This window comes from Geotrypetes seraphini, chromosome 17 (assembly GCF_902459505.1).
Source record: "Geotrypetes seraphini chromosome 17, aGeoSer1.1, whole genome shotgun sequence".
Classification (NCBI taxonomy): domain Eukaryota; kingdom Metazoa; phylum Chordata; class Amphibia; order Gymnophiona; family Dermophiidae; genus Geotrypetes; species Geotrypetes seraphini.
This window is the reverse complement of record NC_047100.1, coordinates 4907775-4920416: the sequence shown is the minus strand read 5'-3', so window position 1 is coordinate 4920416 and position 12642 is coordinate 4907775. Positions and strand designations below refer to the sequence as shown.

Genomic DNA, 12642 nt, shown 5'->3' with positions numbered 1-12642 from the left:
GTCCCTGCTTAAGCTGGAACCTAAGCACAGATACAGCTGATTCCTATATTGCTAAAAAATGATCTGTTTCTCACCTAAAAGTTATAGCCCCTGCTCTAGTCCATCTTTCAGCCTCTTATGTGGTTTTGTTGTATGTCTTCTCTGTCTTTTTTGACTAGCTGGTAAGCTTCTGGGAGCAGGGACTCTTACATGTCTTTGTAAAGTGCTGTGTACTCCTTGTAGCATGATATTCAGCTGCTGAGTGCTTTCCACTGTGTTTATTAGCCAATTTTACTTTCAAAGAAATTTCAGAAAATGCAGCTTATTTATTTTGCCAGCCAAATGTTTATCCATCTGTGAGCTGAGATCAACCAGTACAAATCGCACAGACTCTGCTTTCTGATTTTTTTGCAGTTGCCACAGAATTTCCCTTCTGCTGTGGCTCTGCTTACCAACCCACTACCATCAGCTGCTAATGCCTGCCTCCCTCCTAGCCAGCCTTTTTCCTTCTCCCATAACTTCTTCTCCTTCCCTTCATAGCTGTTGCAGCTTTAGTAGGAAAGAGTGGACTAGTGATGATAGAAGCAGTTGGCTGGAAAATAGATGTGAGCAGGTAAAAGAGGCCGAGGGGCATAGTGATGGCAGGGCAAGTAGGCCAGGAGAATGGGAGTGGAAGAGGAATGGGTTTGGCCTGGAGAAACAAGGAGCAGGAGCTGGTGGTTAGAGCAAAGGACTGACATCCGGAGCTGCCGGGTTCAAATCCCGCTATTGTGAGCCCTCCAGGGAGAGGGAATACCTAGCGTACTTGAACGTAAAGAAACAGTGACTAACTATAGAGGAAGATGAGGCGACAGGTAGAAGCTTTTGGAGTCGGTGCATGCTAATAAATCTCATGCATATTCATTGTGGAAAACAAATAAGCCACATAGATTGGGAGCCCACTAGGGACAAAAAAAGTACCTGCAGTGCTATAGACATGAGGAGGAGTACTTCTTCTGCTGATCATTTCTATAGCGCTACTAGACGTACACAGCACTGTACACTTTATATGCAGGTACTTTTTCTGTGCCTAATGGGCTCACAATCTAAGGTGGTTTTAGTACCTGGGGCAATGTCCAGGGTCACTAGGAGCAACATAAGAATAGCCTTACTGGGTCAGACCAAAGGTCCATCAAGCCCAGTAGCCCATTCTCATGGTGGCCAATCCAGGTCCCTAGTACCTGGCCAAAACCCAAGGAGTAGCAACATTACAGAACCCCAAAGAGTATCAAGTTTCCAGGCAGAATCTAAAAGAATAGGAAGATTCCGGAACCCCAAAGAGTAGCAACATTTTGTGATACCGATCCAGGGCAAGCAGTGGCTTCCCCCATGTCTTTCTCAAAAACAGTCTATGGACTTTTCCTGCAGTGGGAATTGAACCCATTTCCCCAGGTTATCAGCCCTCTGCACTAACCATCAGGCTGCTACTCCCCTCCTGAAACCCCTGGCTTGAGATTTACTGCAGTAAAGGACAAAGTAAGAGAATAGGAAAACATTTTGGGCATGATCTGTCTCCACCTGCTTCAATTTAAATGCTCTGTGCAACCATTTATATTGCATCTCTATAATAAGCAGCCATGATTACATGGAATATCTGAGCGAAAGATCACCTATATGCTTTGCCCACCTTCAGATCTCATGTTTGTTCAGCCCCCAAGTCTCTACAGTATATTGGGGTCTTTAGTCCTCATAATTATTTATGTAGGCAAGATATCCTGGGAAAGCCGGGCTTCTTGATCTGAAAGAACTGTCTCAACCAGTCCAAGATCTCATCCTGCAAATGCTACCTTTCTAAAGAAAGAGCATAATGCCATTTACTGCCCCCCCCCCAAGAGTGACTGCAAGTTTATCATTGATGTGAAACTTGATGTGTTTAATTTTTAAATGGAAAAATAGGATTTTATTATGTTTCCCTGCCTTTACATGCTTAAAAGAGATTCCAACTGTAATTTATATTCTGTCAAACTAAACCTGAAGTATCTGACCACAGAACCTATCAATCTGAACCTGTCTGCTTCCATCTTTTTAATTAGGGATGCCCCGCTGAAAAATGTACCCATCAACTTCTGAATGATGCCATATTCTTGCATCCATGGCATAAATCTTTGAGCTAGCTATATGCCAAAACACTGTCAGCATTGTCAGATCTCAGAAAAATACACCCACTAGCAGAATCCTATCCATTATCCTGGCACCAAGTAGTGGGCAGCGAGGAGAATTAGCTGAAGATATATCTTTATCAAACTTAATTGATTTTTTAAAAATAGAAGTCATTGTTACCAGAAATGGAGAGAGAAGGGTATGAACTTTCAGTCTGTGAGAAGAATGTAGTAATTGTATCCTAACAAAAGTCATAAGAGAAGGATTGACACCGAGGAGGCATTCCAGAGAAGGGCTTCCAAATGGTATGGAGTCTTCATCAGAAGCCATATGAGATACCCTAAAGGTGAGGAGCATGAGGAAAGTTACAAAGCTCTAGAACAGAGGTGGGCAACCTGCCCAATTGTTTTTTTCAGGATTTCCCCAGGAGCTATACTTGCATACTGTCTGTACTGGATGCAAATAAATCTCATGCATATTCATTGGGGAAAACCCAACTGGGTAGTTGAAAATCCCTTGTTCTAGAACCTGAGTCCTGATATGAATCTTTGAGGGACGTAGACTTAGTAGTCACATCAGGAAATAGTTTTTCATTGAAATGGTAGTAGGTTCAAGTTTAATAATTGATACTGTCCAATATTTTATTTAAAATGTTTATAACCCACATATCTGAAAATGAAATACAAAGACAAGCTACCATCTGCAACCATTGTAGCCCCATACTATACATAAAGCTTGATTGTACCTTAGCAGATCTGATTAGTATCCAGTAAACTGAAAGCTTTTTCTAAATCATTTGGCACTTTAGTCTATAAAAATGATCTTGTTATGGAAAACATTTGATCATGCATCTTTGTTGATCTAGTCATTTCAGTCATCCCTGACTCTCAGATCTTAAAAGCTCCAAAAAACTGCTAAGGTACTAACATATTTGTCATGCATCAAGGCACTTGTTTAGATGTGTAGATCATATCTTTTTTTATTTGGACATCATCTGCTGGTGAATTACAAACATTCATGGAGTGGCTTAACTCGGCAAATTCTCATCTGCAGTTCATGTTGTGGGCGTTGCGGGATGTTCACAAAGTAACATTTTTGGATCCTGTTAATGTCAAAGAAAAGGAGGAGTTACGTTTCACGCTCCATCATAAATTTCCTGATAAAACCAACTCTCTTAAGTTTACCAGCTCTCGCCCCTATCGCCTAAAGACTACGCTTCCGATAGGGCAATTTTTACGTATACATCGAAATTTGTTCCTCACTTTATAAAGAGGCTGAAACCCTTAAGCAGAAGTTACGGGCCAGAGGCTATCCTGCTCATGTCGTCCATAAAAGCGTTTTTGAGGGCGAAATTTGCAGACAGACTTGTTATTACAGAACAAGAGACATGTGGCATCTGATAGACACGTCTGCATTTTATTCCTCACAGGCGCAGTGTATAGCCAGGAGTGTACACGTTTTACAGCTCCACACTATTTTTCACGATAGACCATATATAACCTTTACTAGGGGGAAGAACTGATCTGACAGATTGGCTAAATCACATTTTCTACTGAGACCCCAAAAGGGAGCAAGATGGGCAGTCACAATCCGTGGACTGGGCTACTGGTTTGACTCAGTCAGACTATTCTTATGATCTTGAGACTTTGTGCATCCGACTCTGGTATCAATTGGCTTTGTTTTAGTCATCACACACTAAAAAGAAGTATAAACTGACTTTTGAGAACAGATCTTCATTTTGTGCAGAATCCTAGAGCTAAATTATCAAAATTACTTTTTTCAGTTATAGTCGATTTCTTTTCTTCATTGCTTTCACCAGTGGCCATTTAACAGGTGTAGCAAAGTGTTTTGGGAGCGATTTACTTAGTTTTCTCATCTTTCAAGGTGAGTTGCATTTCAAGTTTAGTGGGCTCACAAGAGGGGAGGTAAAATAGCTCCCCCAAAGGTACCGGATGTGCCAGAGGGAGAAATGGAATTTGAATCTCAACCACCTCTCTAACCATTAGGCCATTCTTCTTTTCTCATGAAAGGTGTGCAGGATTTAAATCATCTTCTGCACATTCTGTCTTCTTTCCTAAGCAGCATTAACTGCTAGTCAGTAGGTCCTTAATAAGTCTGTGAACCTTGATACAAATTCAGGGCTGTAAGTTGAGCTCGCATGTCCCTCAGTAGTAGCTCAACGTGAGTTAACATTCAGTTTGTACCTGAGGCAATGAAGGGTTAAATGACTTGCCCAAGATTACAAGAAGCAGCAGCCGGATTTGAACCGGGCCTCTTCTCCACTCCATCTTTTAATTAATGAACCGTCACAGAACTCTTCAACAGGGTCAAATTTAGATGATAAAATGAGGCATCTTAGTTGAAAAGAAACAGGGCACGAACCTTGGTACTGGCATTCCTTAATGAGGAAGTGCTGAAAAGGTTTGGCTAATTCTTCCCCTCTTATCACTGGGAAACAATAGCAGATTTGTTCTTTCCATTCCAGAGCACAATTCTTCTTGCACCAAGTTTTTTGTGTATTTGTACTAAATTCCCCCCTCAGTCCTTTTGAAGAAAGGCTATAAATTTGGGAAGCAAGGGGAAATGATAAATTTCAGGGCAGGAAAGCAAGAGTCAATATCTCTGATCCCTATGTGCTTGAACATCACAAAAATAAAAGTTTCACTTTTAATTAAGTTCTGCTCCAGAATCAACAAAATACATCACAGGAACGTTGTAAGAAACAGCTGAGTTTTTAACTGTTTCTAAACTGTAACTGTCTTGAATACACTCCTCCCCCCAGCTCTGTCCAGGAAACGCAAGCCTCCAAGCTTAGAGGAATGATGCTAGCGATCGTTATGGTTCTCTGCTAGTCCCCAGTTCTGTTTCCTTTATTGATAATGACCCCATCATTACTTCTTTGAAAAGAGATCCTTGCTTAATTTGGAGAGTGGTATCCTGGGAAATATGATTCACTGTCCTTCATCCCTACATGGTTAAATTATGCTGGATGTCTCATTTGGTTGCACTTAACTAAACAGTACCTCTGACTGCTGGAGTACACAGGGAGGAGCCGGGAGTTGTGTGGGGACCAGTAACATTCATTGCCGGTGGCAACTTTGCCTGGTTAAGTATGAAGGCAGAGCCAAAGACCCAGATATGGCATGCAAGGTGCCTGGATAGGAAAATCCAGATCTAATTTAGCTGGGGACAGACAGAGTTTAAAGAAATGCTGAATTTTGACCTGTTAGATATTGTGGACATAATGTACTACTTGAGTGAATTTATAATAGTGGTAGCTGTATAATTAAATTCGCCAAATATAGAGGGACATTCAGAGGCCAGATTGATTTTTTTTGTTTGGGAATAATTTGTACCTTTGTGCTTTAATTGGGCAGCAGTGATTCAAGGCGGGTATTTTTATCCTCTCCTTGGATCGTATACGGTATATGTTTGGGGGGAAGGTTTGGTCACTCCTATCCTCATTCTTTTTTGAGGGGGGACACAGTATGGTTTCTTGTGCTCTTCTCTTACTGCGGCACATTAAATTGTTCTTATCTAGACTCAAAAACCTGGGAAATGGCCTCTGAATAGATCAATGCCAGGGAAATCAAGCTATTCCATAACTCGTTGAGAGCTGACCCTTGATACAGACCAAGTCTACAAATGCTACAGTAATTTAAACTGGCATCTCTTATTGAAATCACCTCAAGTTGCCCAAAGGCATGTGACCAAAGGACTAATATATCTTCATGTCACTCTAGAAGCAGGTGGCCATAGGCTCTTTTGTAGCAGCTGTGATTAGTCTTGCGTATTCAGTAGGAACACACACTATTTTAACAGTAACACAATGTCCTGCAAGGCCAATAAAATAATATCACTGCTCTTGGCAGGAAAAACTCCCACAGGGTACATATGGCACTAAATTGCTGCACAGAATCGGAGCAAATCTCAGCAGATAAAGGCTATGCGGCCCATCCACATCATCCTGCTATCCCTTCCTCCCCTTAAGAGATCCCACATGCCTCTCCCATGCTTTCTTCAATTCAAATACAGTTCTTGCCTCGACTATTTCCACCAGGAGGTTATTCCACATATCTACCACCCTTTCGGTAAAGAAGTATTTCTTTAGATTACTTTTGAGTCTGTCCCCCTCCAACTTCATCTTATGCATTCTCATTCTACAGCTTCCTTTCAATTGAAAGAGAACCGTCTGCTGTGCATTTATTCTCAGAGATATTTAAATCATATCTCGCTCATCTTCTTTTCTAAATGGAGGTCTATTGAGGTCTGTCTCTGCATAAGAACATAAGAATAGCCTTACTAGATTAGACCAATGGTCCATCAAGCCCAGTAGCCTGTTCTCATGGTGGCCAATCCAGGTCCCTGGTACCTTGCCAAAACCCAAAGAGTAGCAACATTCCAAGAAAGCAGTGGCTTCCCCCATGTCTTTGTTATTGAGAAAGACATGGGGGAAGCCACTGCTTGCTTGTAATGTTGCTACTCTTTGGGTTTTGGCAAGGTAATGGCGGAATAGAGTGGTAGAGAACTGGAATGCTCTTCCGGAGTCTGTTATAAGGGAAAACACCCTCCAGGGATTCAAGACAAAGTTGGACAAGTTCCTGCTGAACCAGAACGAACGCAGGTAGGGCTGGTCTTGGTTAGGGCACAGGTCTTTGACCTGGGGGCCACCGTGTGAGCGGACTGCTGGGCGCGATGGACCACTGGTCTGACCCAGCAGCGACAATTCTTATGTTCTTATGTTAACCGCATAGAACTTCATGGTCCTGTGGTATATAAGCTGATTGTTATGTTATATGAGTTCTGCAAGGACCTGCTTAACTTACATAGCACATATTTACAAGAGGGTTGTACGCAGAGGTAGAGCTCCAACTTACAGAATATTGTAAATTACGCGTTAAGCACTCACACTTACACCACCAAGCACCTAAATGTTAGATGTACCTAGTTGAGTTAGTGTTCTATAGAGGAAAATAAGCTCCTGCAATTTGCCCTCTAGGCACCTAATTGGAGGTTCTCCGTTATACAGTTGCCCCAATATGTTTATCAATTACTTTGTTTTTAGTTTTATATTGTGTCTGAAACTTTAGCATATGTAAACGGATAACTTGACATAGAATTTTGGTTGAATTTATGACAGATTCTGTCAGCCTGGTTCTAAAAGTCAATTGACGTTTGGAGATTGTTGGTCATGTCATAGTCAATGTGTTAGATACTTGTTGGCATCATGAAGAGGTAACTGGGCCAGAAGCCTAACCTGAGGTTGAAAACCAGGCTCAGAACAATGAAAGCCAAGGCCCAAATCCTCTTGAGGCCTTCTATGATCTTAAACAAGTCTCGTCATCCTACATTGCCTGAGGTGCAAACTAGGTTATTATTTACTAAATTGTGCTAACATTTTAGAAGGTGTTTACTGAGTAAATAAACCTCATTGAGAAAGATATGTGGGCCTTAGATGGCCAGTGATAGCTCAAGGCAAACTACATGCTGGACAGAAGGCATTTATCTAAATGGTCATCTGACAAAGTACGGACTAAGTCTTTAAATAAATCAATGCGTACAATAAAAACTCCATTCTGCGTTGCTATTTCACACCCTAACTGGAATTAACCAGATCTTCAAAGGCAGCTTCCCTCTACTTGAGCCAAATGCTTAACAGTAAACAGGCTTAAATCATTGTCTTGAAAGGCTGGGAATGGGCATTTCTTGGACTTGCTTCCCAAGCCATTTAGAGAGCCCAGCGCTCCAGCCTCTTGTCCAAGTTGCAGCAGGGAAGTTTAGGGACAAAGGAAACTGTTATGTTTCTGGCTGCAAAGCAGCTTATCAGAGAGAACAAAAGGCATATGCATGTCCCCAGTAACAAAGTGTCTTTTCTCAGCAAAATGTCTTAGATTTGGACTGCTGACTATTCTTTTCTGTAAGAAACTGGACATGGTCTGGGCTAAGACCATTAAACTCCCATTATAATCACCTTTTTCTCTGCATTTGATGCCTACTGGAAATTGGATTTCCCCCCCAAATCACCATCACAACTGGTGTCTGTATTTAAGTCTCTGCAGAGAAGTTAGATTTGAAGACCTGGAAATTTACCATCGGCTGTGCTGCCTCCTGCCAGCACAGAGACACACCACACACACTTCCTCTGTAGAAGCCATGGAAAACCCTTTTCTGCATCGGAAGGACAGCTTTCCATGCCAGTAAGAGCGCTTTAAAGGCTTTTGCGCATCGGGGCCTCAGAGAAGAGCAGCTGCAGAAAGAAATCGAGTGAGTGGCATTGTTTTCAGAATCACTTGCAAATGCACTGAGCTATTGTCTGGCTTCAAAAAGTGCTGGTGGTTTAATCACTGGGAGCCCAACAGTACCTGCTGGTAATAATAGCACAAGATTTAAAAAAATGATAGGGGTATTTAACAGGAAAGAAAGAATTCATGCTGTGTTTAGTGATCCTCCACTTTTTATAAGAAAATGACAGACATTTATAACAAAATCGCCGTGGCGTTGAATCGGAAATGAAAACACAGCTTTTTAAGGATGTACAATAGCTCGTTTCAAATGGAACACATTTTCGGGGAGGGGAAGTACAAATGGATATGCTGATGGGACTTATTGCTCTGGGCTGTATTTTTCCCTCCTTTTCTGTAGCAGCCTAACAAAAAGAACAATAGAAAATGGATCAGCTCCACGCAGCAGATGAGGCTGGGATGGATTTTCCGGGGCTGCGTTCTTGCCGCTCGCTGAGAGTTCAGGTCAGAGCTGCTATAGAAGCGTAAGAAGTCATGGCAGTCTATTGAAAGCCGACTGCACAGCGAGGACCACTTAAACTATTCTGCGTTCGGCAATTAAAGCAACACAGTCACTCAGACAAGATATGAAGGACCTTTTTCTCCTAAAATAAAAAGTCAGGGTTAACAGTTTTCAGAAAATCGCTTTAATCAATGCATTACGTTTTCAGAGTTCTAGAGGCCTAGCCCGTACTGAACAGAGACCTAGCTTTTCTTTGTTCTAATCAGTATGCTTGGGTTTGGGGGGGGGAGAAGCCCCCAGTAAATCATATTTTCGGCTCTGACACCCCTCACAGCATGATCTATAAAATGGAGAGGGGCACAGCCTCCTTTTAAGACTTTAATGCCTCTTTTGAACAGTCACCACCTGGGAATACTCAACAGCGCCACCAAAGCGTTTTCATATTCTCCTGCTCAAGAATCCAAAGGACTTTGTATTTTGTTTGGAATGTGTTAGTCTGAGTTTTCCTGGCTGGTTAATCTTTTCTGTGTATTCATAATTCCTTTCTTGCAGAGGTCAAAAGATGTTGTGAACTGAAGCGGAGCTTTCAGTTATCGCCGAGCAGAAGCGTCTGTTGTCTGACGCGCTGCCAAGGCTCGGAGTGCTTATTGGCGGCTCTGTGGATGCTGCGAGGTTAAAGACTACGGCTGCCTGTGCAGCTGGGTGGTTTTAAATGTGCTGGTTTATGGATGAATAGCGGTGCTTGGCGGTCACAGTTCAGTAACTCGGATTCCCATCTGCTGAAAGGACAGACATGTCTCTCAGTTTGAAGGGCTGTCTACTTCCAGGCACATTGAAATGGCAGATTTAAATTTAAGTCTGTGCTGGAAGCATGGTTAAAGGAGAGACTAGTTCCTTGGCCTTTTGGTTCTTTTTGCTCTTTTGCGTGGTAGATCAAGCCCTAAAAATGGCGCCCTACCCACCGCCTAACTTAATTGGTTTAATCGGTGTACTAATTGGCTATGCCAATTAAAAAACATTTTTTTTAAAAATGGAGGCGCCTAAGTGCTGTGATGACGCCTATGGAAGCGCCTTATTAAGCCTAATGCCAAGGAGCTCAGAACGGGTTACAAGCTAACATACATAATATACAGGTTGCAATTTGCCATAGTTACAGTCTTCAATATAAGTTTTTGTCCTAATTTGACCCAAGCTAGGGATCTAAAGCATAAGAGAAACAGCAAACAAGACAGAAGAGGGGAAGAAGGGAGAGCTACAATATTTATCATAGCAAGGGAGGGTCATTTATTATGCCATCATTCTGTCTCCAGAAAGAGATTCTTCTCACTTTTGAACCATGCAAGCTGTCACTTGGCCTTCCTCCCGCCCAAAAAACAGCCAAGTTTGTTCCTCAGCTAAAGGTAACAAGGCAACAGGGAGTGTTTACTGATGTAATATGCTTCGTGGTCTCTTTTCACTGTGCAGGGAGTGAACAAGCATATAAATTAGTCAAACCTGCACAATCTGTCAATGACACACGCATACGCCCTCCCAAAGGAGGAAAATCAATATTTGCAACATGTCAAAGTAAGCAGAAGATTAGCACTAACATTTGTGAGATTGAGATCATACTCGGGCCATGGCTCTCTCGGAACTTAAGCTGTCGATCTGCACAAGTGTGAGTGCCCTCATTACATCATTTAGCCGGGATATCTTTTTTTACGGATTCCTGTGCCAGCCATCCTCATAGGTGCTGCCAGAAGTGATATCAGGCCTCGTAAGGCGCCTCAGTGGATGCAATTCTCATGAAAGGTAGGTGCCAGAAATCTAGGCCTTGAAAACCGTGGCTTACATATCCAGCGCCTACCTTTCACATAGCTGTGATTCCGTAAACGGCAGTATTGTGTGATTGGCATGCGACTGGCGTCTGCCAATAATGACTGATTACAGAATCCAGGCCTTAGTGCCTATCCGCTGAATTATAAGATTTGAAATGCAGAAATCTGAGTTCTGTGATGGTTGATTTCTGTGTTAATACTGAAAAGATAAGTCATTTGTATGTTTTGTTTTCCCATAGGTTGGTTTGTACTGTACATGGTGTATGGGGGGGGGGGAAAGGGGACCCCTTAAATTGTTTCAAAATACTTTGATTATTTAAACATTTAGCAGGACTTTTGAAAATCCCTTAGTGTAATGTTGTTGTTTTTTCCTTAGTTAATACCTAATTTTTGTGTTCAAAATGTTCTTACACATTCACAAAGTCTTCAACACCACTGAGCTTTTGGCTCAATGAATTCTGCTTTGTGAGCTTGAAGCTCTGGAGCTCCATTCTGTTGAAAAACATTTGAATTTGAAGGGGAAGTTTCTGCTGCAGTAGGACATTTTGGGGCTATTTTATATTGTAAACCTCTCTGCAGTTACCTAACCCTCCCCGTTTTACGAAGCCACGGTAGCAGCTGCCGCGTGGCAAACACTCTGATGCCAATTATATCCTGGGAGAATGGGATATAAAACCAAATAAATAAATAAATCCCTATGGGCGTCGGAGCGATTACTGTAGCCACAGCCGCTACCACGGCTTTGTAAAAGGAGCCCTAAGGAAGAAAAGTATGCTAAATAAAATAAACCCTAAGGAGGGGAGGCTGAGGAAGGCAGTGAGGCTCAGAAATATGAGTGGATGGCAAGTATTTCATTGGCTGGCTTTCCGCTGATCTTATCAAAAAATTAGATGAACTTCCAAATGCTAAACACAGTAGAAATACCATCGAAACTAAAAAGAATTAGAAAAGCTGGTAAGGGATAAATGAATAACAAATGGAAAAAGTATTGAAACAGCAAAAGATGGGCGAATATCTGAACGTGCGAGATTTTACAGAGCTAGGCCATTGTAAAACTAAGTGCACGGTCTAATCGGGAAGGCCTTCTCTAAAAGGATTGCCAGACTGGACAAGGAAACGCATTTTCCTCATCTTAGGCGTGATTATTTGCTCAGTTGCTTGGATGCTGTGACTAATACAGTACTTAACAAAGGTTTTTAACTGTGCGTGTATGTTTTCTGAGTCTGTACTGGGATAAAGTGCTCTGTTTATACCTTTTTTATTGTAAACCAGCGTACTTTATCTTTTGCAGGGGGTCTTGGTATAGTAGTAAGCTCATGTGCTTATGGGATTTATGACCTAGTGGTGTTCTTAATGCCAGCAGGCGCAGACTGAGCCCCTCCTGTTTTTGTTTTTCAGGATCTCTTGGTTAACCATGGATAATTCCCGGCACTGAGGATATGGAGACTGGGTGGAAGTTCGGCTTTTGTGCATGACTAATTCTTTCTGACAAGGACAAGTGAAGGGGAAAAACGATCTGTACTCATCTATACCTCTGCATGGACTGGTATCTCCAAAATGTTGGGGGTGGGCTGCAGTTATTAAAATGTTTACTACAAAGCAGTGGCCTGGTTTCCCTATGTTTGGTCTGCATTGTACCCCGTTGAGAGAATCCAGATTGGCAGATGAACAGAGCACTCCCTGGTGGATGTTGGATTTGTCCGAATGATTGTGTTTATTTCATCTGTGCAACCAGTTGTTCTTGACCATATTTTGATGTCTTCACTTAATTAATTCACTTAATTTACCATTTGTTTTTATTTTATTATTTTAGTTTTGAGCTTATTTAAACACATTTGGGTTTCTTATGTGCAATGGTGGGTTTCTGTCAAGCCCAGATTAGATGCTGGAATGACTCTCGTTGCCAAAATGTTTTCTCTAAACTTTGTTCCATGAACTGGAAGGAAAGATAATTATCTGGAAT

The 12642-nt window shown here is 41.9% G+C and overlaps 1 protein-coding gene across 1 annotated transcript in view; it reads left to right on the top strand.

Moving 5' to 3' along the window:
* Positions 1 to 12281, top strand: part of CHCHD6 (coiled-coil-helix-coiled-coil-helix domain containing 6) — a 132342-nt gene extending 120061 nt beyond the window's left edge. The window contains exon 10 of the mRNA XM_033926714.1: positions 12078 to 12281. Within this exon, the coding sequence (XP_033782605.1) occupies positions 12078 to 12091 (14 nt within the window). The 3' untranslated portion in view covers positions 12092 to 12281. The remainder of the gene's footprint in view (positions 1 to 12077) is intronic.
* The last annotated feature ends 361 nt before the right edge of the window (positions 12282 to 12642 follow it).